The 21,952-nt window shown below is 36.7% G+C and overlaps 1 protein-coding gene across 2 annotated transcripts in view; it reads left to right on the top strand.

Moving 5' to 3' along the window:
- The window catches only part of TMTC4 (transmembrane O-mannosyltransferase targeting cadherins 4), an 87,319-nt gene that overhangs the window by 24,941 nt on the left and 40,426 nt on the right, over positions 1-21,952 (top strand). For both annotated transcript variants that reach the window (XM_043998096.1, XM_043998095.1), the window contains exons 5-6: positions 5,286-5,373; positions 18,691-18,791. In XM_043998096.1, the coding sequence (XP_043854031.1) occupies positions 5,286-5,373; positions 18,691-18,791 (189 nt within the window). The remainder of the gene's footprint in view (positions 1-5,285; positions 5,374-18,690; positions 18,792-21,952) is intronic.

Raw genomic sequence — 21,952 nt, 5'->3', positions numbered from 1 at the left:
AAACAGAAAACTCTTGGACACAGGTTCACAAGAAAAATTATACAACTTTAGAGCTAAAAGGAAATTTAGGTAGGTAACCAGAATGGTTAGAGGATTACAGGACATGAGGTTTAGAGGAACTGGGAATTTTTAGCCTGCTGAAGAAAAAACTTGTGTAGAGGAAATAACTCTCCTTAAGTGTTTAAGGGATTAGATTTGTTTGCTTGACCCTAGAGGGCAGAACTAAGAGTAATGAGGGGAAGTTGTGATGGATTCAATCCCCTTGATCTAAGGAAAAGGTTTATAACCACTAGAGTTATCTCATTGCAGAATGAGTTGCCAGGTGGTATGTTCCCCAGTTCTCTGTGCTTGGGAAGTATCCCAGCAGAGACTCAGTGACTAACCAGATGTTACGATAAATGGAGAAAGAAATTCTTATTTATTTAGTCCTATTTGGACTCAAGACACTGCTTTTCTGACCTCTATGGTCCTTTCTAACTTTACAGTTCTGAAATCAATCCCTTCATCTCACCGATGTGAAAACCTAAGGCATCACATCTTGTTAGTGGCAATGCCTAGGCAAAAAAGCAGTCAGCTATCCTTTCTACTCCACCAAGCTTTCATCCCTAATGAACAAACGTAATGCTTTGATTCTAATCTAATTCACTTGTAATCACAAAAATGTAACCTTAAAACATGAGAAATTAAATGAAGCATTAAAGAAGTGGTAGAATTCTGATTTTAATAATGTGATATTTATATGTTGGCAAGTTTTATGGTTTGAACACTTTTCTTCATAATAACTCTGTGAAGTGAGTAATATAAATATTATTAGCTTTACTTTTTAGATGGATAACTGTGGGTCAGAGAGGTAAAGTTATGTGTCCAAACTTATATTGTTAGTTAAGTGTGAGAACTAGACCTTGAACCTAGGTCTTTTGACAGAAAGCTTTTTCCAGTAGATCATGCAGCTTTGTAGGTTTTTGAAAAAATTTTCAAATACTGACAGTTGTTAAGTGTGTCTCATCATACCATTTGGGGCCTACTGAATACTGGCAATATTCCCAAAGTATTCCATGGTTGTGGAGAACGTACTAAAGATGTTAGGTAAGCATTCTGGAGAATTAAGGAAAACTTTGGGGGTAATCTTAGCTACAAAGGGGAAATGGTTGTATAAAGAATGTGTATTCCCTTATCCATCTTTGTCACACTATAGGTCCTAAGAAAAATATTCAAACTTAAATGGGTAAGACTTATTTATGACTGTTTAGAACAAGCTTCTGTGAAAAGAAACTGTTTTGCTGTTGTAACTTAATAATGTTCAATCTCCAAAGCTACTTTAGTTTCCCATTTTTATCTGCCTGCCCCACTCTCAATTCAAATGAGATTTTTTTAAATGAGCAAAACTAGGGTCACCCAAGAAAGCAAATGGAAAGACAGCTTCTCAAAGATTTCCCAGGGCCAGTTTCTATTAGGCAGCATTGTTCTCTTCAGCCATGGGTTACACCATTTTCATGGATTAATAGCTTTAGGACACAATGTTGCCAGATTGAAAATTATTCTTTAGTTGCCGTGGTATGAGGAGAACAGTGATCTGGATGATAAATTTACTGCTGTTTACATTTAGTATGGTAGTATAAGAGCAGGTTGGCTCATCCTGGGCTTGCAGATTTTGAAATAAGTTGGCATATTAAGACTAAAAAATGTTTTCACATACAAGAGTTTTCCATGAATGACATGTCTCTAAATGAGAATCTAAAATTTATCAGGCTGTTTAGTTTTACTGATCTACTTTTCCCCACAAACTCTTACTAGTAAAATAAATGAAATCAATACTTTAAAAAATATTCACTTGGCGTACAAGTCTCATTTTTATGATTATCCTAATTATCCAGCCTCTGATGGTTCATCCTGGAATGGAAATAACTTTGTGGTCTCAAGGCTTTGCCAGCAAAGCACAACCTATAGCAGATTTGACCAGGTTGGAATAGCTTTAAGTAGAGAACTGGTGATGGACTGTATGTTCTCTGTCTCAGGATCAGCCTAGCTAAATGTGGAGAGGTCATGAATTTTTTCAGCCACAGCAGTTCATAAAGACCACTCACTAAAGTATTTAATGGCTTTGATTTCTATTAATAGGAGTGCTCCATCAAGTGAAATCATGGATCTTTCAAGTAGGTGCCAAAGTGCAAGGAATTACTGTGATGGAACTAGTAGGAAGGGGAAGGAGAGTCTTAAGTGGGTCGACCATTTGTGTCTCAGGCTATTTCTATAAGTCCCAAGAACAATTTGCTGGTGTTGCACTGAAGAAACAATAGGTGGGGCTGCTCACCTGAGACTCAGCTGTCCTGTCCCTCTAGCCTAGCTGGGGAGATTGACTAAGCTTTCTATCATTAATCAACAAGCATCTGTTAAAGTCCCTACTATGTGCTTGGTACTGGGCTAACTACAAACACAAAGAAAGAATGAAACATTCTATTCTCAATAGGGGTTCATTCTGTTTTCTAGGGCAGTGCTCAGTGCTACACTATACAAATCAAGTTGTCAGTAGTCAAGCATACCAGAAAGTAGCAGATCCTAGGGACGTTGTGCAAAGTTTCTGTGCTCTTCCAATAATACTGCAGTGCATTTCAAATCATAGTGAAATATGATCTTGCTTAAAAGATAAGGAATAGGGGCAGCTAGGTGGTACAGTGGATAGAGCACCGGCCCTGGAGTCAGGAGTACCTGAGTTCAAATTCGGCCTCAGACACTTAACACTTACTAGCTGTGTGACCCTTGGCAAGTCATTTAACCCCAATTGCCTTGCTTAAAAAAAAAAAAGATAAGGGATAGCATTTTGCAAATATTCTCTCCCAGAAAAGATAAGCTTTAGGGGCAGCTAGGTGGCGCAGTGGATAAAGCACCGACCCTGGATTCAAGAGGACCTGAGTTCAAATCCAGCCTCAGACACTTGACACTTACTAGCTGTGTGACCCTGGGCAAGTCACTTAACCCCCCAAAAAGGACAAGCTTTAGTGTCTAGATCTGCCCCCTAAATAAAAATTATGCATCTATATTTAGCTTTTACAGGGTTTAATCAGTTTGTACATGTATTCATTCATTCAAAGTAATTGTATTGGGGGGGAGCACTTCATACCTAATTTCACTCTACTAGCCCTTTCCTTCTCCTTCATTACATTCTAAATTTTATGTTTCTTATCCAATTAGATAATGGAGATTTAAACAATTTTAATAAACATTTTTATAAGAAAACTTGGATAAAAGAAAAAAATGAGCATGAAAAATAGCATATTTCAGTCTATGTTCAATCAATATCATTTCTTTCTTTGGAGGCAGATAGTATGCTTCATCATTAGTCCTTTGGAATTGTCTTGGATCATTGTATTGCTGAGAATAGTTGTCATTCACAGTTCTTCGTCAAACAGTATTGCTTTCACTGTACACAACGTTCTCCTGATTCTACTCACAAGTCTTTCTAGGCCTTTTTGAAATCATCCTGCTTGTCATTTTGTTTAGCACAATAATATTCCATCACCATCATATACCATAGCTTGTTTAGCCATTTCCCAATTGATGGGCGTTCCTTTGGATTTCCAATTCTTAGCTATGACAAAAAGAGCTACTATGAATATTTTTTTACAAATAGGTCTTTTTCTCTTTTTTTGTGATGTCTTTGGGATATAAATTTTACAGTGCTAGATATTGGAGATTGAGACATGTATGTTGCCCTTTAAGAATTTCCATCAAAAGTATGCATGTTAAATAGGCTTATAGGTAAATAGTCCTTTAAAGGACTGTTTTAAGCATTGATTTTCTAAGCATTTGGTTCTGGTGTGAATATGTAATAGTAGTGCACATAGTCTTCATTTCTGGTGCAACTTTACTGTTGCCTATTCCCTAAGCTCTCTCTGTTAACACTGTATCATTTATTATGTTTTGGTCTCTTGAAAAATTGAATTAATCTTAATTTTACTGCTCCCATTGATTAAAGAGTCAAAGCTTAATAATGTCAATAAAAACTTGTTATTCGAAATACTGGGAAAATAGAATATACCAATTAGTCAAGAATCCCATTGAACCAAAACTTGTACTTAGAAATAGACTATATCATGAATTGCTATGGGTCATTTGGAAAGAACTAATTAGATAATCTGTCTTGGAGAAACTGTGATGGAAATGCAAATATGTCCTGCCTTAACATTGGCTCCATGAAAACACAACTTGTGGTGATATTACAGAGGATTTTTCTGTTAATATAATGTCTAAGTAGGTGACAAGCAAATCACATTACAGTGGCACTTTTGCAGCATTCTGGAAGGTGTGGGGAAATGAAAGAATGAGGTGGGGGGGATGGGTGTATGAAGATAATATTATACAGCTATTTTGGGTGAAACAGTATTTTTTTCTAGATCATTTAGCTAAGGAAAGAGAGTAGCCTGGCCAAGAATGGAGTCCATTGGATGATAAGTTGCCTGGGGATGTGTTGGAATAGAAGAATGGGGTTTCATTTCTTTGCCTAGTATGTACCAAATACTTCTGAAGGTTTCTACTTTCAATCCCAATAGTGACTTTGATCTCAGGAGGAAAACCTACTCCAAGTTTTATTCTTCTACTTAAATAATTTAGAGGCAACATCAGATTTGCTTTTTTATCATTACCTCTCTAAGCTTGACTTCTTTAAGGAAAACTTTATAATCACCTCATAGTTCTTCAGGTCTGTTTCTCACTGTTTATTTTTATCATTCAACTTTATCTTTTTATATGTTTGCCAATTACCATGAACTTTCTTTTCTTTTCTTTTCTTTTTTTTTGGTGAGGCATTTGGGGTTAAGTGACTTGCCCAGAGTCACACAGCTAGTAAGTGTTAAGTGTCTGAGGCCGGATTTGAACTCAGGTCCTCCTGACTTCAGGGCCGGTGCTCTATCCACTGTGCCACCTAGCTGCCCCCATGAACTTTCTTATTCAAGATTTGTTAGAGGATATCAATAGTGCCAGTTTCCAGAGCATTCTATTGGTAAATGCTAAATAAATTAGCTTCCTCAATATTTAAACACTTCAAAGTATTTTCATTAAGTTCAAGGAAAGCCCATTTTCTTTTGAAAGTAAATAAATTAAATCTTATCACTGAAAGTTGAAACTCCAAATGATTGTAAGATACTACCATAAGATGAAACAATTTATTAGAACAGTCTTGCTATAGTCTTTGTTTCATGTTTCTAATTAATTATATTTATGGGTTTCCTAAAATTAGACTTTTGAAAATGTATATTTTTATGAAAAAATCTTTTTTCTCTCTTTTTAAGGTTGCTGGTATCGTTGGCAGAGCTGACCTCCTGGGTGCCCTCTTCTTTTTGTTGTCTTTCCTTGGCTACTGTCAAGCATTTAGAGAAAGTAAGCATTATAGTTTACTTTTTATGTCTTATTGATAAGTTTTTATTCAGCTAAATTCAAGTAAGATATACATACCCTAAGGCTTTTAAGAATCTAGAATATACTCAATTTTAGGAGCAATGTGGGAAAGACTGCTATAATAAAATAGCTCCAACCCAAAGCATGAATAACATCTACAAATACTTAACCAACTTTTGCTTGAAGACCTGCAGTGATGAGGAACTCACTGCCTAGTGAAGCAGGCTCATCTTTAAATAGTTCTAAGTGTTAGAAAATTTTCCTTATTTTAAACTGAAATTTTCCTCTCTCTGAATTTTACTATTGGTCCTGGTTCTATCCTCTGGACTCAAGCAAAATAAATCTAATTTCTCTTCCATGTGATAAACCTTCAAATATTTGGTTGTCAAGTCCTCCTAAAGTGTTCCCCTTTCCAGGCTAAATGTCCAGAGTTCCTTCTACAAATACCCTTATGACATGGTTTCAAGTTCTTTCATTATCCAGGTCACCCTCTTCTGGGTACATTTCATCTTGTCAAGCTTCCTTCTAAAATGTGGCACCCATAATTGGATATGGTACTAAAAATGTTGTCTGACAAGGGATATGCTACAGCAGAAGCTACTTTCCTTGCTGTGGCCAATGTATGTCTAATAATATAGCATGTGTTTGCATTATCTGACTGTCATATCACATTGATTATTCATGGTGAATTTTTTTCCATGTAAATTGCTTTCTAGTGACATCTTTCCAATCATTTATGTATGCAGTTGATTTTTTAAAACCAAATGTAGGGGGGCAGCTAGATGGTGCAGTGGTTAAAGCACCGGCCCTGGATTCAGGAGTACCTGAGTTCAAATCCGGCCTCAGACACTTGACACTTACTAGCTGTGTGACTGTGGGCAAGTCACTTAACCCCCATTGCCTTAAAAAAAAAAAAAACCACCAAATGTAGGGCTTTTTTTCCTTATTCAGTTTCATCGGTTTTGCTTTAGCCCACCATTCTTTTTTCTTTTCTTTTTTTTTTTTTTTTTTTGGTGAGGCAATTGTGGTTAAGTGACTTGCCCAGGGTCAGACAGCTAGTAAGTGTCAAGTGTCTGAGGTCAGATTTGAACTCAGGTCCTCCTGAATCCAGGGCTAGCGCTCTATCCATTGTGCCACCTAGCTGCCCCGTAGCCCACCATTCTTGCCAGTCTTTTTGGTTTCCAGCTCTATTATCCAGCCTATTAGCTGTCACCTCCAGATTCATGTCTTTAAATTGGATGTGCCATTTATGCCTTCCTCTAAGAAGTCATTGATAAAAATGTTGAATGGGCCCAAAAACAGAGCCCTGTGATACTCCACCAGAGACTGCACTCCATGGTAACATGGATCCATTGTTCATCAGTCTTTGGGTTTGTTTGAGTCAGCCAGTACTGAATTCACCTAACCTTTGCTGTCATGCAATATGCTTTTCTGCCCAGCTTCCTTTGCTTCTCTTTTGAAATTTAGTCTATTTTTTCCCATCACTTTCTCACTGAAAGTATTCACATAGAGGCAGGAGCATCACTTTTTTTAAAAGATAATCACTTTTAAGGGATGTTGTACAGATTCTTTCTTAGGTAGGCATTGAACTCTACATGGCCTATCAGTTCCCTTCTAATTCTGAGATTGTCACTTAACAACTCTATGAAGCGGGGCAGCTAGGTGGTGCAGTAGATAGAGCACCGGCCCTGGAGTCAGGAGTACCTGAGTTCAAATCTGACCTCAGACACTTGACACTTACTAGCTGTCTGACCCTGGGCAAGTCACTTAACCCCAATTGCCTCACTGAAAAAAAAAAAAAAAACCTCTATGAAGTTATATTGTGAATACATTCATAGAATGATGAATATTAAATATTTTTGGTATCATTTCTAAATAAGTTAACTTTTTAAATTGTATTTTCTAATAATATTGTGAAAAGAAAAGTTTTGTGAATGTTTTATTACTAAAAACTTCTGGAAAAAAGATGCAAAAATCATTATAGCATTTCTGTAATCATGGGATTGGATTTCTAAACCTGAATTATTCTTTAAATGTCATGTCAATGTATATAAAATAAGATTTTCTGGGGGCAGCTAGGTGGCGCAGTGGATAAAAGCACCAGCCCTGGATTCAGGAGTACCTGAGTTCAAATCTGGCCTCAGACACTTGACACTTACTAGCTATGTGACCTTGGGCAAGTCACTTAACCCTCATTGCCCAACAAAAAACCAAAAACCAAAACAAAAAACAAAATAAGATTGTCTTATTAAAACTTGTAAGAGAGGGCAGCTAGGTGGTACAGTGGATAAAACACGAGCCCTGGATTCAGGAGGACCTTAGTTCAAATCCAGCCACAGTCACATGACACTAGCTGTGTGACCCTGGGCAAGTCACTTAACCCTCATTGCCCTGCCAAAACAAAACAAAACAAAAAAACTTCTAAGAGTTTTCTGGATTAAAATGACTGGTTAAGAAAATGGAAATTTACATTGGAATTGTTTAAGTTTATTAAAAAATGGTAACATTTTTACATAAAATCTAATATAAATCAGGTCAAATCATATCTACCTTTCTAGTATGAATGCTAGAGTAGAGGGGGTATGATGAAACACTGATTTTATTCAGTTTTGTCAGTTCCATCCCTAACTTTTCTCATACCCCAGAATGAGCCAGGCATATCTGAAGTTTTAAAACTAGATTTTCACCAAATAATTTACCTCTCTGTAGGTAAAAAACAGGACATAGGGATGAGATTTATCTTGTTTTCATTCTTCCTTGTGCTCATGGGTCTCCTCCTAACTTTTATCTTGGTTCCCAAGGATGAAAGTAAGTTTGAACAACTAATAATCAAGAGACTTTAGTCACTATTTGTTAAATCAGAATAAACTGTGTTTTTATATTCTTCAGGGAGATTTGCAGATGTACCTAAATGGTGACACTCCTCTACTGTCTTCTCCCAAAAATTCACCCATGGTCTCCCCAAACTTACTCATTGTGATGGTAACACTTGAAACCTCTAATCTTTGCCCCTCACAAAGGTTCCATAACTCAAGCCACTGATTACAAGCACATTTTTGCGACCAATTTTACCCCTACTAGGATTATGAGACCACTTTAAAGGAGACCAGCTAATTACATGACTAAGCCAGTGGCACATTGTGATTATGAATCACTGATAATGATGGACAAACTCTTCATCACCCTTTTATGTTTAATGTCAAATATTAGTACTTTGTATTCTTGAGTTGTGACTTAAATTTATAACACAGTCACATGAGGTGAAAATTTTACCAGTAATCACTTTTTTTTTGAGAAAATCAATAATTCAGTCTGCTGTCTTTTCTCTGGAATAACTGTAGATCAATGAAATGTTTTATTAATTTTAAATTATATTCCCTATAAAATAATTATCAGATCATCTAATTCTATGTCAATATTTAAGGACTTTTTAATGAATAGAAAGTAATACAGAATACATATAGATTTAATAATTGGGTTAATCATCTAAGAGATACATTTTAAATCTGTCCCTTAGTTAAAATAATCTGAGAAATACTGTAGTTCTTTAATAAATTCTATTTTGGAAACTAAGCAAGTAGCAAGGTAAAGATCCTTTCATCTTTAGGTATGACTATCATTAAAATAATTTTTCTTTTAAGTCTATTTGCACTGCTGCTGTCTGCATCTTTTTCTTTTCAGAAAGATTTGTTAATCTGATTAGATATTATGCAGAACAGAAGGACGGTTCTGCATAATATAACTTGGGAGGGAAAGGAGCTTATAAACTACTAGATAGGGTTTGAGATTCTTACACTAAAACTCTCAAGGAGAAGCTGTTATTATTTTATAATTCTACTCCTATTCCTTGAAATTGAATAGCTTCTTTTCTCTGGTATACTTTCTGGGAAAAGAAAATTTTAAAGTAAAACCCAGTCTTTGGCATTGTTGCATAGTTAGTTTCAAGTCTCTTGCAGCTATTAACACCTCTCTCCTTGGAGAATATAAAACCTTAGGATGCTCCAGGGGTTCTGCATCTCCTGATGAGATTTATTCATCAGGACTTGTGGTTACTAGACTTTTAGGCTTATTTTCTGAAGGCACAATGGGTATGCTTTAACTTTGTTCATGTGCCAGGAAAGTTCTGAATTATAACCTCAGTGTCACAGTGGTTTTGCTTTAGAGTTGAAAAGGTGTTTAAAATGTGGGTACCTGAAGCTACTTGGGAGTGAAGGGTGGTTATTAATTTGATTTCCATTGCTATTTCCATTTCGGACTCATTATTTTCAGACCACATACTACTGATACTCGTAGCTTGAGTGGAGCTGCTCCATTCCTCTCAATGGAGCCTCTAGGTTTTAGACAACTTTTTCTCCACCAACTTTTCAGTAATCCTTTTTTAATTAATACATTTTCTTTTAGAGAATTAACTGTGGAGTTCTAAACATTGAGCCATTGAAATAATCTCTAATCTTCGTGGTAGCATTCAACCCCATGTCTTTAACAGCTCCCTAAATTTTAAACTTATGAATATCAAGTATATTCCGACAGAGTTCATTGTGGTTGTCCCTGTACTTCCAGTTTCTGTCATATTTCTGCTTGAACTTATGGGGCCATTTTGATCAAAGTCAAATGGCTTATCTTCACCTATTTCCATCACAGCAGAGTTGCATCTAAATTCCTTTTGCAGATTCATCTAAGCAGATTTTCCATTTAAAGTTCTTGGAGTTGATTCATATATTTTCAAAATAATTCCATGAGTAGATTTTCTTTTACTGGCTTCTTGTTTCATAGACTAAAGGGATATTTAAAAGCTACTTTATTGGCTGAGCAGTGGGCACCTTGCCTAGAATCCCTATGCTGGGTGATAACATATTCTCCCACAGCAACATGTTGGACACTAGCTATGGTTTACCACAAGGTGTTCAGAATGGAGCTCTCATCACAAGGCTGCTTAGTATTCATGATGAAAAGGAGACCAGTAAATATAAATACTAGATGTTGCTTAATGTTTATTGGGTACCCATGATAAATGACTTGCTGTTCATACTTATTAGATTATAGCATAAATTAAGGGAAAGAACCAATATTAGCTATAGACATGCTTGGAATATAAGGAGAATAGAATTTTATAGGAGAGGAATGAATTATTTGAAGATCATTTAAACTAATAACTTAACAAGTTTTTTAAAGCTGTTAGAGAGAATAAATTCCTTTCTGATAACCTCATTAATTCCTTTTTTTTTTAAAAAAAAGAGGATATGGTTATATTGTAAGCCTTTATATTACTTTAAACTGACTGGATTTATTATCAAGTAACTTTGTGTTAAGCCTCTGGAATCCTGGCATTTTCATCAAATGAAAACCTAGTGAAATAACATTTCTGGGGTCCTGCCCTTTTTGTGGGTGCTTAAATGGGATGTCTCCAGGCAAGATCCTTCACAACAGGATTTTATGAAAAGGAAATGTTTTACAAAAAAAGCTTACCTTTTATTGTAAAAGAAAATTTAAGATGAAGTTCAAAAAGTATATTCACTACAAATTTCAAATTCCCTCTCAAAGGAAAAAAAAGTATTATTGGCTTGTATGAAATATAATCTCAATATTTGCATCTGTCCTGAAATCTCATTTTTCACATAGAAACATTTGTACATTTCTATGTAATGGTTCATTTTTGGACTATCAAATTTGCCAAATCCATTATCCAATTTCTTTTTTAAGCAAATAGTCTAAAAGTTCTACCTACTGGGCATTTGAGACAGGATCTGCTTTTATTTAGAGGTAAGTATGAATATTCTCAGGTAATTTGAGAGACAAGTATTTATCTCAGGAGAAGAGGAATTCTTTATGACTAAGGAGTATTTTTTCTTGTAAACCTTTTGTTTTTCCCAGCCCACCTAAGTCATCTTGTAATTCAGTTGGTTTTTTTTTAATGATCTAAGATAACAAGTAGTCCCTTAGAAATACCTTAAAATCCATTCAGAAAGCAGCAACACTTATAAAAACTATTAATATAGAATAAGCTAAAGTGTGTCAACTTCTCACTCCCAATATATTACTTCTCCCTATTTCCCTTTCTTGTTTAATTATCTATTTCTTTTTATCTTGAAGCTCTTAAGAGCAAAGCATGTACATGTAGAACTAAGAAAATATTTTTAGATTTTTGTCCTTTATTGTCATGGATTATCTGGTACTGGTATTCACATGGACAGTGTCTTCTCTCTGCAAATTGCTTTGGGTTGCAGTATTGCCTGTATTTTCCCAAATGATCCTGCACCGAACAAGAACAGCAATATCCAATTCCCTTCACTGTAGGCTTAGAAGCACTACTTGGACCGTTCCAACTTTTTGAACAGGAATCTGATGCTCATTGTGTTTCTTTGGCATTTATACAGTCATGGCCATCTGTTAGGGTGGCATCATTCCCACTTACAATATGATGTGCCAGTTTCAACTCGGCATAGGTGCCAACCATATATTGGTTGAGAAGGATATCTTGTACAATGTGATACTTTTTCTGAAAGAACTTCCCAGTGGAAAGCAATGCCAAATCAGGGGCACATGCTTCAATGAATTGATCACATCTGTTGGCACTTGTGGGTGTTAAAATTGAAAAGTACCTTGATGCTGTTTTTTCCTGTGTTCCCCCTCTCCATCACCCTTTACTTCAGTCTACCTGAATACTGACATTTTCCCATGTTAAACCAGAGGTAGATATTTCAACCCATGATCATTTTCTAAGAATGGCTCCATTTATTAAGCATTGAATCATAATCTGGAAATTTGCCAGGAGTTCTTAATTAAATATACCTGAAGAGGAAAATATCCTTTTAAGGATCAGAGAGCAATTGGTCAATAATTTGCTTTCAAAAAGGAGGATATTGGCTTGGTTTTTTCCTTTTTCTACTGGGCCAATGGGACTTGACTTTTAATAAGCTGAGATAGGTACCATTATTATCTACCAGTGTACAGAATAGGAAATTAAAGCAGACAGGTTAAGTGACTTGCCCAGCATTACATAGCTAGTAAGTGTCTGAAGAAGACTCAGAGCAAAGATAAAGTCCTGAGATGTTTTTAATGATTTAAGTATAAACAAAAGTAAAATTCTATAGCTTGGGAATTCTTTTAAGAAAGATAATTGTGAAAGCACATGAAGTAGAAAGAAAACATGGTTCTCTCTAATTGGAATGATTTCTGTTGCATTCAACTAACATTATTACTACTTGATAGGTCAAATTCACATTAAGAAATGAAAGAGGGGGCAGCTAGGTGGCACAGTGGATAATGCACTGGCCCTGGATTCAGGGGGACCTGAGTTCAAATCTGACCTCAGACACTTGACACTTAATAACTGTGTGACCCTGGGCAGGTCACTTAACTAACCCTCATTGCCCCGGCAAAGAAAAAAATGAAAGAAATTTTTTTTTAAATGCACACTTGCACTTCCATTCAAAACATTTGCATTATGAGTAACTGTGTTAATAAATGAAGTGAAAAGAGGATTTTCATACTTTGCAGCATCATCCTTCCAGGAGTGAAAGTTCTGACCTAAGGTTCAATAAACTTAACTTCTGTTCCTGTGATTCATGGTGATATAATGGATAGGTTTATAGATTGCCAAACCTTTGTTATTTTTAACTTTCTTTTCTCAAACAAATTAGGTGAAACTAAAGGTTTTTTATTTATTAAACTATCTTAAATTATTGTGAAATAGTTGGTGTAAATAAAATATGCTATAGCACAATGCCTAGTAAATGCTTGCTGAATTAATGTTTCCATTGCTTTACTAGGATGGTCAGATGTGGATTTCTTTAAACATGGAAATATGATCATTAGAATTTGAATAACATAAACTTTCCAGTGAATCTCTTCCAAAAGCACAGGAGGATGAGAAGGGTGAAATGGAAATTTATCCTCTTGGCATTGACGTTTGAGGAATATTGGAAGAAGTAAAGGAACTCAACTAATTATTTCTGAATTAAGGCCTATTTTTTATTCATGAACTAGGAACTTATTCTTTTTTATTAAAGGCTATTGGATAATGGAAAATTGGAAAGTTTTGAAATTGTAGGCTACTCAGAAACAAAAAGCATTTTAATTTCGTTTTCTAAAGATATAGAAATATATCTTAAAGACAACTATTTTTAAAATTGAAAACAAAGAATACCAATGTTTATTCAATTGATGATAAATTAGTTCTACATTTTGGCCAGTTAAGAGAGAGAGGCTAGGGGAAAAAAATTATGTTGAAAAATATGTTTTACCACATATGGACAGTAAGTTTGATCCAGAGGTCCTAGATCATATTTGGAAAACTGTATATTGCTTTCAACGGTCCTAAGCCATTTGTTGCTGTAAAAGTCCCCCTTAATAATAATAGCCAATATTTCTATAGTGCTTTAATGTTTATAAAGCACTTTACAAATATTTCATTTGATCCTCACAACAGCCATAGCAGGTAGGTACCATTATTATCCCCCAGTTTATAGATTAGTAAATTAAGACAGACAAGTTAAGTGACTTGCCCAGAGTTACATAGATTAGTAAGTGTCTGAAGCCTAATTTGAAGTTCAGTCTTCTTGATCCAAGTGGACCTCTGTCCACTGCACCACCTACCTGCCTCTGGATGAATAATTCTGAGAGTCAATACTACTCTTGTCTTGGTAATGTATGAGTGAAGAATTGTATAGTACCATGATCTTGGAAGAATCAAAATTGCAAATGACTCAAAGAGCAGTAGAAGGATGTATAGTGGATGAAAGTTGGCTACATCAGTGATTACTTACCTGCTAAAATTAGCATAAAAGACAGAATGAAACACAAATATGATTGGAAAAGGAGTTAGTCCAGCTATTTAATGGACATTCTGAGAACTCCATTGACACTCAATATAATAGTGAACAAAACAAAACACAGAGACTTTTAAATGAAGCCACTGATAATTAAGGTACACCCTTGGCTTAGTGTGGAGGACCTTGTCAAATTCTTTATAGCATTTCTAAACTTCTTTGTGTCTTCTGGTTTTGTTTATAATGAAAATTCAGCAGGATGGTAGTTTAGTTTTTCTGTCAGTGTGCTAACTCCTTGGTCATTGGATAGAGATCATGTATGGAGTAGCAACATTTAAATTAATGTTTGTAGATGGTCTGCTGGGGTGGGAGTGGGGATAAGCTCCCACTCTCTATAAAATGCTCCAATAACGTGTGTCTCAAATAGCCTCTGACAACCGAAGTCCAATTCCTGGCTTTCTAGTGGCGGAACTGTTTCCACTAACAGGAGAAGGGGCGAAGGTGAGTCACTGGCGCCTTAAAACCAGTCTCTTTGGGCAGGTGGGGCTCGTTAGCCTTGGCAGGCAACCTGCCTAGGGGAAGGAAACCCTGATTTTAAACCTCTGCTGCCTTGCAGCTGTACCCATATATGGGAAAGGCTTCGGGAGTTAACCCCAAGGAAAAATCAGGAGTCGGAGTCCCTTAGGCAGTTGGATGTTGGACATCACATCCCTCTGGCAACTTCTGCAGCGGCACTGGTGCCAAACTGTATTGGCTCTGCCTCTCCTTTGGATCCACCAGTGTCGCAGAGAGGGAAAACCTGCTACATAGGCAACAGCTTGTTTTCCATATTGATCCGCCCAGGCCAGCGCCCTGGAGAGGACACTCCAGCTACTCCTCATGGGGTAGATACAACACAGGATGTGGCAGTTACCTGTTATAAGTCACTCAGGAGCTGTGGCTCCCGTATCGGACTGCACAGCCACACTGTGGCCTGTGGTTCTTCAAGGCGCTGATCCATGGTCATCTGCGACTGGTGGAGGCCTACCAAAAAAAAAAAAAAGATGGTCTAAAAACTTCATGATTCCTAGTATCCTGTGCCCCTTCTCTAACTCTACTGTTATCCATGTGGAAGTAAAGAGACCTCTACATAATGCAGAGACACAAGGCTGTGCTTTTGAGTCATTTTTGCAAAAAGAGGGGAAAAAAAATCTGACCACCAACCTTATGGTGTTGAGTCTTTCCATATTTATCTAGACTGGTCCTTGAACCAGTAGGTAAGTCTCTACTCAAAATCTTTCTAATTTGATAGAGCGATTGTGCTCTACTGAAATGGCCTTTGAGAACACTGTATCACCTAACTACAATGAATGAGGCATCAGAATTGTATTTTTCTCTGATTTGAATGCATGATATTTGTCTTCAAATTCTTGTTAGTGTACCCTCTTAAAAAGGAAATCATACCTTCTAGGTTGTCCCAGAAGGTAGAAATGGAACCAGTAAGTGGAAGTTTCCAAGAAACAAACTTCAACTTCAGGTTGAACTCTCTTTTAAAGATATCCAAAAATAGAATTGTGTTGTTTAGTTGTTTTCAGTTGTGTCTGACTCCCCCATTACCCCATTTGAAGTTTTCTTGGCAGAGATACTGGAGTGGTTTGCCATTTGCTTCTCCAGCTCATTTTACAAATGAGGAAACTGAGGAAAACAGGGTGAAATGACCTGCCCAGGGTCAAACAGCTAATAAGTGTCAAAGGCCAGATTTGAGCTCAGGAAGAGGAGTCTTCCTGACTCCAGGGCAGCATGCTGTCCACTGTATCACTTAGTTGCCCCAAGAATAGAATAGCTTGCTTTATGAAGTTGGGAGTTCCTTGACACTGGAAGTATGCAAATAGAAAATGGATGACTGTCATGGATGCCAAAGAAAAAATATATGCAATGGGTGTGAGGTTTTGTCATTTTCATTCAGTCTATTCTTCACCAATAACGAAGGTACACTTCGATATATTATATTACGACCATATCATTACTAAGGGATGACATGGTGACATAGGCCTTAAAGCCCGATAAGAACTGAGTTAAAATTCTTCCCGATAGATACTGGCTATGACTGGGCAATTCACTTAATCTTTCAGAGTAGGAGGTGATTCTTTAAGACTACAATAATTTGCAGAGCAGGTGACAACCTTTATTAGTAGATGACATTTCCTCACCTGGGAATTCCTTATACCAATGAACTCATGGGTTCTGTTCTTATTCTCTTTCCTATAATAAAGTATGACATTTTGAAAGAGTTGATCTCAAACTGCTAAAGGTTTTCTGGAGTTATGGAAAAGTTGGCTTTATGATAATTCCTGAAATAATTAATTTTAAGAGCCACATATACTTGTTTCATCTTCTAGTCTTGGAATTTATGGTAGATAGAAATCTCTCAGAGAGATGCATGTCAAAGAATATTAGCCTACACATGCCTATCAAGTCTGTCTGACTGCCCGTGAATAAGAACATGTTCACAGCAAGGTAACTGTGCCTTTGGGTCCAGGCACATAACTTCATCCTGCAGGCTTTAAGTGGGAACCAGCTAATTCCAAGAGCCATCCTGCTTATTTTTATGAAAAGGCCTGATTTTTGTGGGGTCCAGGGTACTCAATTGAGTACAAATTCATATCATACAACTAGGTAGAATATCTCAACTCAGTAAAGCACAGCATAATCTGGAGACTGAGAGTGCCTTCTCTGAGTATCCAGGATATATCAGCTATGTGAAAACAATAGACTAGCCTTGAAAGATGCCATCTCAGGGCATTCTCTCTTCTGTCTGCCTGTGGTACCCAGACTCCTTGATTACTTAGCTAGTCTTTAGTAGAGTATTATTTCTACTTGGGTCACCTTAGATTTAGCTTAGAGTTGTAGGAGAACTTAAGATGTGTCCTTTTTCTCCATATGATATTCTTAGTACATTTGGCAATAGCAGGGTATTGAAGGATTGTGTGACACATGGTACTGAATCTTACATTTCTCTGATAAGCAATGCTTCTGTACATAGTTGTATGTGCTGTTTACAGAGACTGGAACCATCTTCCTTTACCAAGGAAATATCTTCTTCTGTATCCATTGCCCTCCCCCCAATGGTGTCCTGTTGTAGGGGAGGTTACCCCTGTAACCTTCAGGCATCTAGTCACCCCTCTAGTGGTGAGAGACCCTGGTGCCAGCTCAACAGGGGTTTAGGATAGATTCTCATCATTCCCATCATGGTGGCAGGAACAACTTCCTACTGGAATTGTCTTAACACCAGATGGACCCCCAGAGATCACAGTAGGAGTTCCTTGATGTGATATGTCAGAATAACCTGTTGGGTGACTGATATCTTAGAAAGAGACAGGTTGCCAACTTTCGAGGCTCATGTAAAGGAGACTTTGTTGCCAGGGCTAATTTAGCCTGCTTCCTGAATGTGTTTCTGAGCATACACTAATACCAAAACCTGAGGAGTCAAAATCAGGAGGCTTAATTATAATTAATTCTGGGTATCAATCAACAATCATTTATTCAGTATGCACTACGTGTCCAGCACCATTTAAGCATTAACAATATGATGACAAAAGTGACAGTAATTGCCCTCAGGGAGCTTATATCCTATTGTGGGAGGCAACCTGTATATATACACATGTATACACACATGTATATACACACATGCACACATATATGCATATATGTATATATAAAATGCAAAATAAATATAAGGCACTTTAGTCAGGGAAGACAATAGCAATTAAAGGAACCAGGAAACCCTTTGTGTACAAAGTATCACTTAAGCTGAGTCTTGAAGGAAATAGAGTATTCTTTATAAAGTGAAAGGGAGGAGGAAAAGCATTATATATAGTACAATGGCACGATGATGGAAATGGAGCAAAGTGAGTGAGAAACAACAGAGACTGCCATTTTAATTAGATCATGGATTGTAGGAAAGTGAATAATGTGGGGTATGTGTGTGTGTGTGTGTGTGTGTGTGTGTGTAAAACACAATAAGTATATGTTCATGTTTCTTCCACTAATAAAAACACAGGGAAGAAACTTGTAGACCTGGAAGAAACCCTTCATTTTATAGAACAGGAAATTAAGCCCAATTAGATGAAGTGATCTGCCCCAAGACATACAGATAGCAAGTAAGAGAACCAAGATTAAAATGTGGCATTACCTGATTCCAAATTTGGTATTCTTTCTACTTCACTGACTTCCCCAAAACTGACAGAAACTTCTTAAACAGTAATTACCCAAGGTAAATGTCTAAGGTTTCTTTTTGTTTTGGGGTTTCTGGGTTTTTGTTGTTGTTGTTGCTTTTGGTGGGGGGGTGGCAATGAGGGTTGTGACTTGCCCAGGATCACACAGCTAGTAAGTGTCAAGTGTCTGAGGCCAGATTTGAACTCAGGTCCTCCTGAATCCAGTGATTTATCCACTGCACCACCTAGCTGCCCCTTAAGGTTTCTTTTAAAATTCCTCATGGTGATATATCTTTGAACCACACTGAATAACTTTTAAAATTTATCTTAATTGACAGGTAACAAGGAAGGAACTCAGTTTTCTACATTCTGGGTGCTGCTGAGTATTCTTTTGAGTGCCGTAGCTATGCTATGCAAAGAACAAGGGATTACAGTACTGGTAAGGGCTCTGAAATAGAAAGCAAACTCTGATTAGCCCTATACATCTTCAATTGTTTCAACTCTCACTTTGCTGCTACATTGTGACATGGTTGCCCATATACATCATTGTTATGGCCCATCCTGGCATTTTAGTGAAGTTTTTCAGGAACATGTGTGGAACACACCCGTCAATCAAATTCATTGTGGGTTATCAATTCAGAGAGTATATTTCCTCATGTCCCAGTTACTGAGAGACAATGTAATTTATACTTTCATATGGTGTGTTCTTTTCTCATTCCTTATTGAACAGCACTCTGAAAAGTTTTTCTTTCTCTCATCTATATCTGGATTAGAATGCCTACTCAAAGTCGTGATTCTTTCTAGAATAACCAGTTGTGGTCTTCCAATGACAATGATTACTTCAGATAAAGGAATTGGCTGTAAGCTGTGATTTGTAAAGAATGATCAGCAAGAACAGTTTAGATTTTAAAATAACAGCAATCCATTACAAATGCCTCAAGGGAAAAAAAAAGAACTGCCGTGAAAATATGATTGTTGCCCAATGGACTCAAAACTTCTGGGACTGATCAATGGCTCTTTAAGATAATTCTTCCCCTTATTTATTGTAGAAGTAATACATCCAAGGCATTTTCATTCCTAGATTTGGTAGATGCAATGAAACTTCATGTGTTTAAGCTGGTAGTGATGAGAATTGACAAGGTTGGCAAGGTTGGCCCTGTCACTGAATTTTGCCCTTATGACCTTGGGCATAAAGAAACCTCAGTAGGTTTCTTTATGTGCAAAGCTGCCACTAGAATTCCTCTGTGCCCAAGATGTCACATGTCTTTTTTTTTTTTTTTTTTTTGGTGAGGCAATTGGGGTTAAGTGACTTGCCCAGGGTCACACAGCTAGTAAGTGTCAAGTGTCTGAGGCCGGATTTGAACTCAGGTATTCCTGAATCCAGGGCCAGTGCTTTACCACTGCGCCATCTAGCTGCCCCTGTCACATGTCTTAAAGAATTTTTGTCACATTTAAATAATTTTGTCTAGCTCTCAGCTTAGTACCTAGAAAAGAATCTACTTACGATGCTTAAAATGGGATTTTGTCCAATATTGCTGAATTATAACAATATTGCTTAAAAGGATATTTTGTTTTCAGAAGGTTTAGACATGTTATAAGTTCACTGACCTTAATTTAGAAAATGTAAATTTCTTTGTAGACCATAATCAAGATACATGTTTTACATTATCAGAACATTTTGGGGAGCAGATACATGGCTCAGTGGATAAAGTGCCAGCCAATTGGCTGTTTTAGTTTTGTTTTCAGGTTTACCTTCTCTTTAAACATTCAATAAACAGGCAGTTAAGTGACAGTCAATAGAACATTGGGCATGCAGTTAGGAAGACCTGAATTAAAATCCATTCTCAGACTAGCTGTGTGACCCTGGGCAAGTCACTTAACCTTTGCCTCAGTTTCCTCACCTGTAAAATGAGCATAATAATAGCATCTACGTCCCAAGGTTGAGTGAGGCTCAAATGAGATAACTGTAAAGAGCTTAGCCCAGTGCCTGGCACATAGTAAGCACTATATAAATGTTAGCTATTATTTGCTATTAACAAATAATTTTTGAGTGATTACTGTGTGTAAGATGTTGTAGTAGGTATCGTGATTGATACTGAGGTTTTTAAGAAATCTTTCAGCCTGAACCAAGTTATAAAAGAAACCAGTTCCCAAGTGTTATTAAGGAAAGAAGCCAGTTTCTAAGTGTTGTTAAGGACATTTTTAAAAAATCAAACAAGTATTCTAAATAGGTTAAACTATATAATGTAGTCCCAGCTAGAGGTAGGATTGGGGAGAGTACTCCTGGAGAGTAAAGTGAGGAAAAGTCTCCCCTAGTTGTTTAAAAACAAAACCAAATAATGGGGTTAAAGGCACCAGGGGAAGAAGCATCTCTCTTCTCCCTCTCATCCCGTTCCTGGCAGTTTCTGCTACATGATGCTGAAGAAAGGACTAAGGATTTAGAAAACGAGTAGAGCTAGAGGAATGAGAAAGAGGTAGGACCTGGCTAGCTCAAATAGAAGGCTCTTAACCAAATCATGGCACTGACATAGAAGTTAAAGCCAAGAAAAGTTTGAGAGCAAGTTAAGATTAAGTGAGTGGAATTAGCATATTCTCATCAGAATCTTTGTATTAAATCGTTAAATGCAAAAAAGTAATCATGAGTGTAGATATGCACATTTAATAATAATAGCTAACAGCTATATAACACTTTTTTTTTACATATAAGGTATTTTATTTTTTCTGTTACATGTAAAGATAGTTCTCAACTTTTGTTTATACAAGCTTTACAATTTCAGATTTTTCTCCCTCCCTCCCCCCTCCCCTAGACAGCAGGTAATCTGATATAGGTTATATCTATATATCTCTATATCTAAGCTATATAACACTTTAAGATTTGCAAGGTGCTTTACATATATTATCTCCTTTGAGTCTCACAAAAACTCTGTGAAGTGAATTCTGTTACTATCCCCATTTTACAGATGAAGAAACTAAGGGTAAAATAGGAGAAGGGATTTATTTGCCCAGGGTCACTCAGCTAGTTAAGTGTTTGAGACAGGATTTGAACTCAAGTATTCCTGACTCCAAGTCAGCATTCTATCCATCGTATTTAAAATTTGCCTGTTTAGCCATTTTAATAATGAGATTTAAAAAAATAAAAGTTGGATATGCATTTTTACATCTGGGTGGACTTGAGCAGAGAATTAGCATCTTAAAATTCTAGGAAATCTCTTGTGACAGACTGTATGACCAGGCTTCCTGAACCACTACCTAGAGATAGCAGAATTGAAGGTTCAAGGGTAAAAATAGAAAAGCAAAAATGAAGTTTAAGGGAATTAGGAAAGGGGGAAAACACAACAAAAACTTTGGGATGAATTGCACAGATTGTAACTAAATTCTATGGGGAATTTTATAGTTCAGAGCATGCATTATTTTATTTATTTATTTATTTATTTTATTTGTTTGTTTATTTTTTTGGGGGCAATAGGGGTTAAGTAACTTGCCCAGGTCACACAGCTAGTAAGTGTTAAGTATCTGAGGTCAGATTTGAACTCAGGTCCTCCTGAATCAAGGGCCAGTACTTTATCCACTGCGCCACCTACCCCAAGAGCTTGCATTATT

Source organism: Dromiciops gliroides, chromosome 3 (genome assembly GCF_019393635.1).
Source record: "Dromiciops gliroides isolate mDroGli1 chromosome 3, mDroGli1.pri, whole genome shotgun sequence".
In the NCBI taxonomy this organism is placed as follows: Eukaryota; Metazoa; Chordata; class Mammalia; order Microbiotheria; family Microbiotheriidae; genus Dromiciops; species Dromiciops gliroides.
This window is presented reverse-complemented; position numbering and strand designations above follow the sequence as displayed.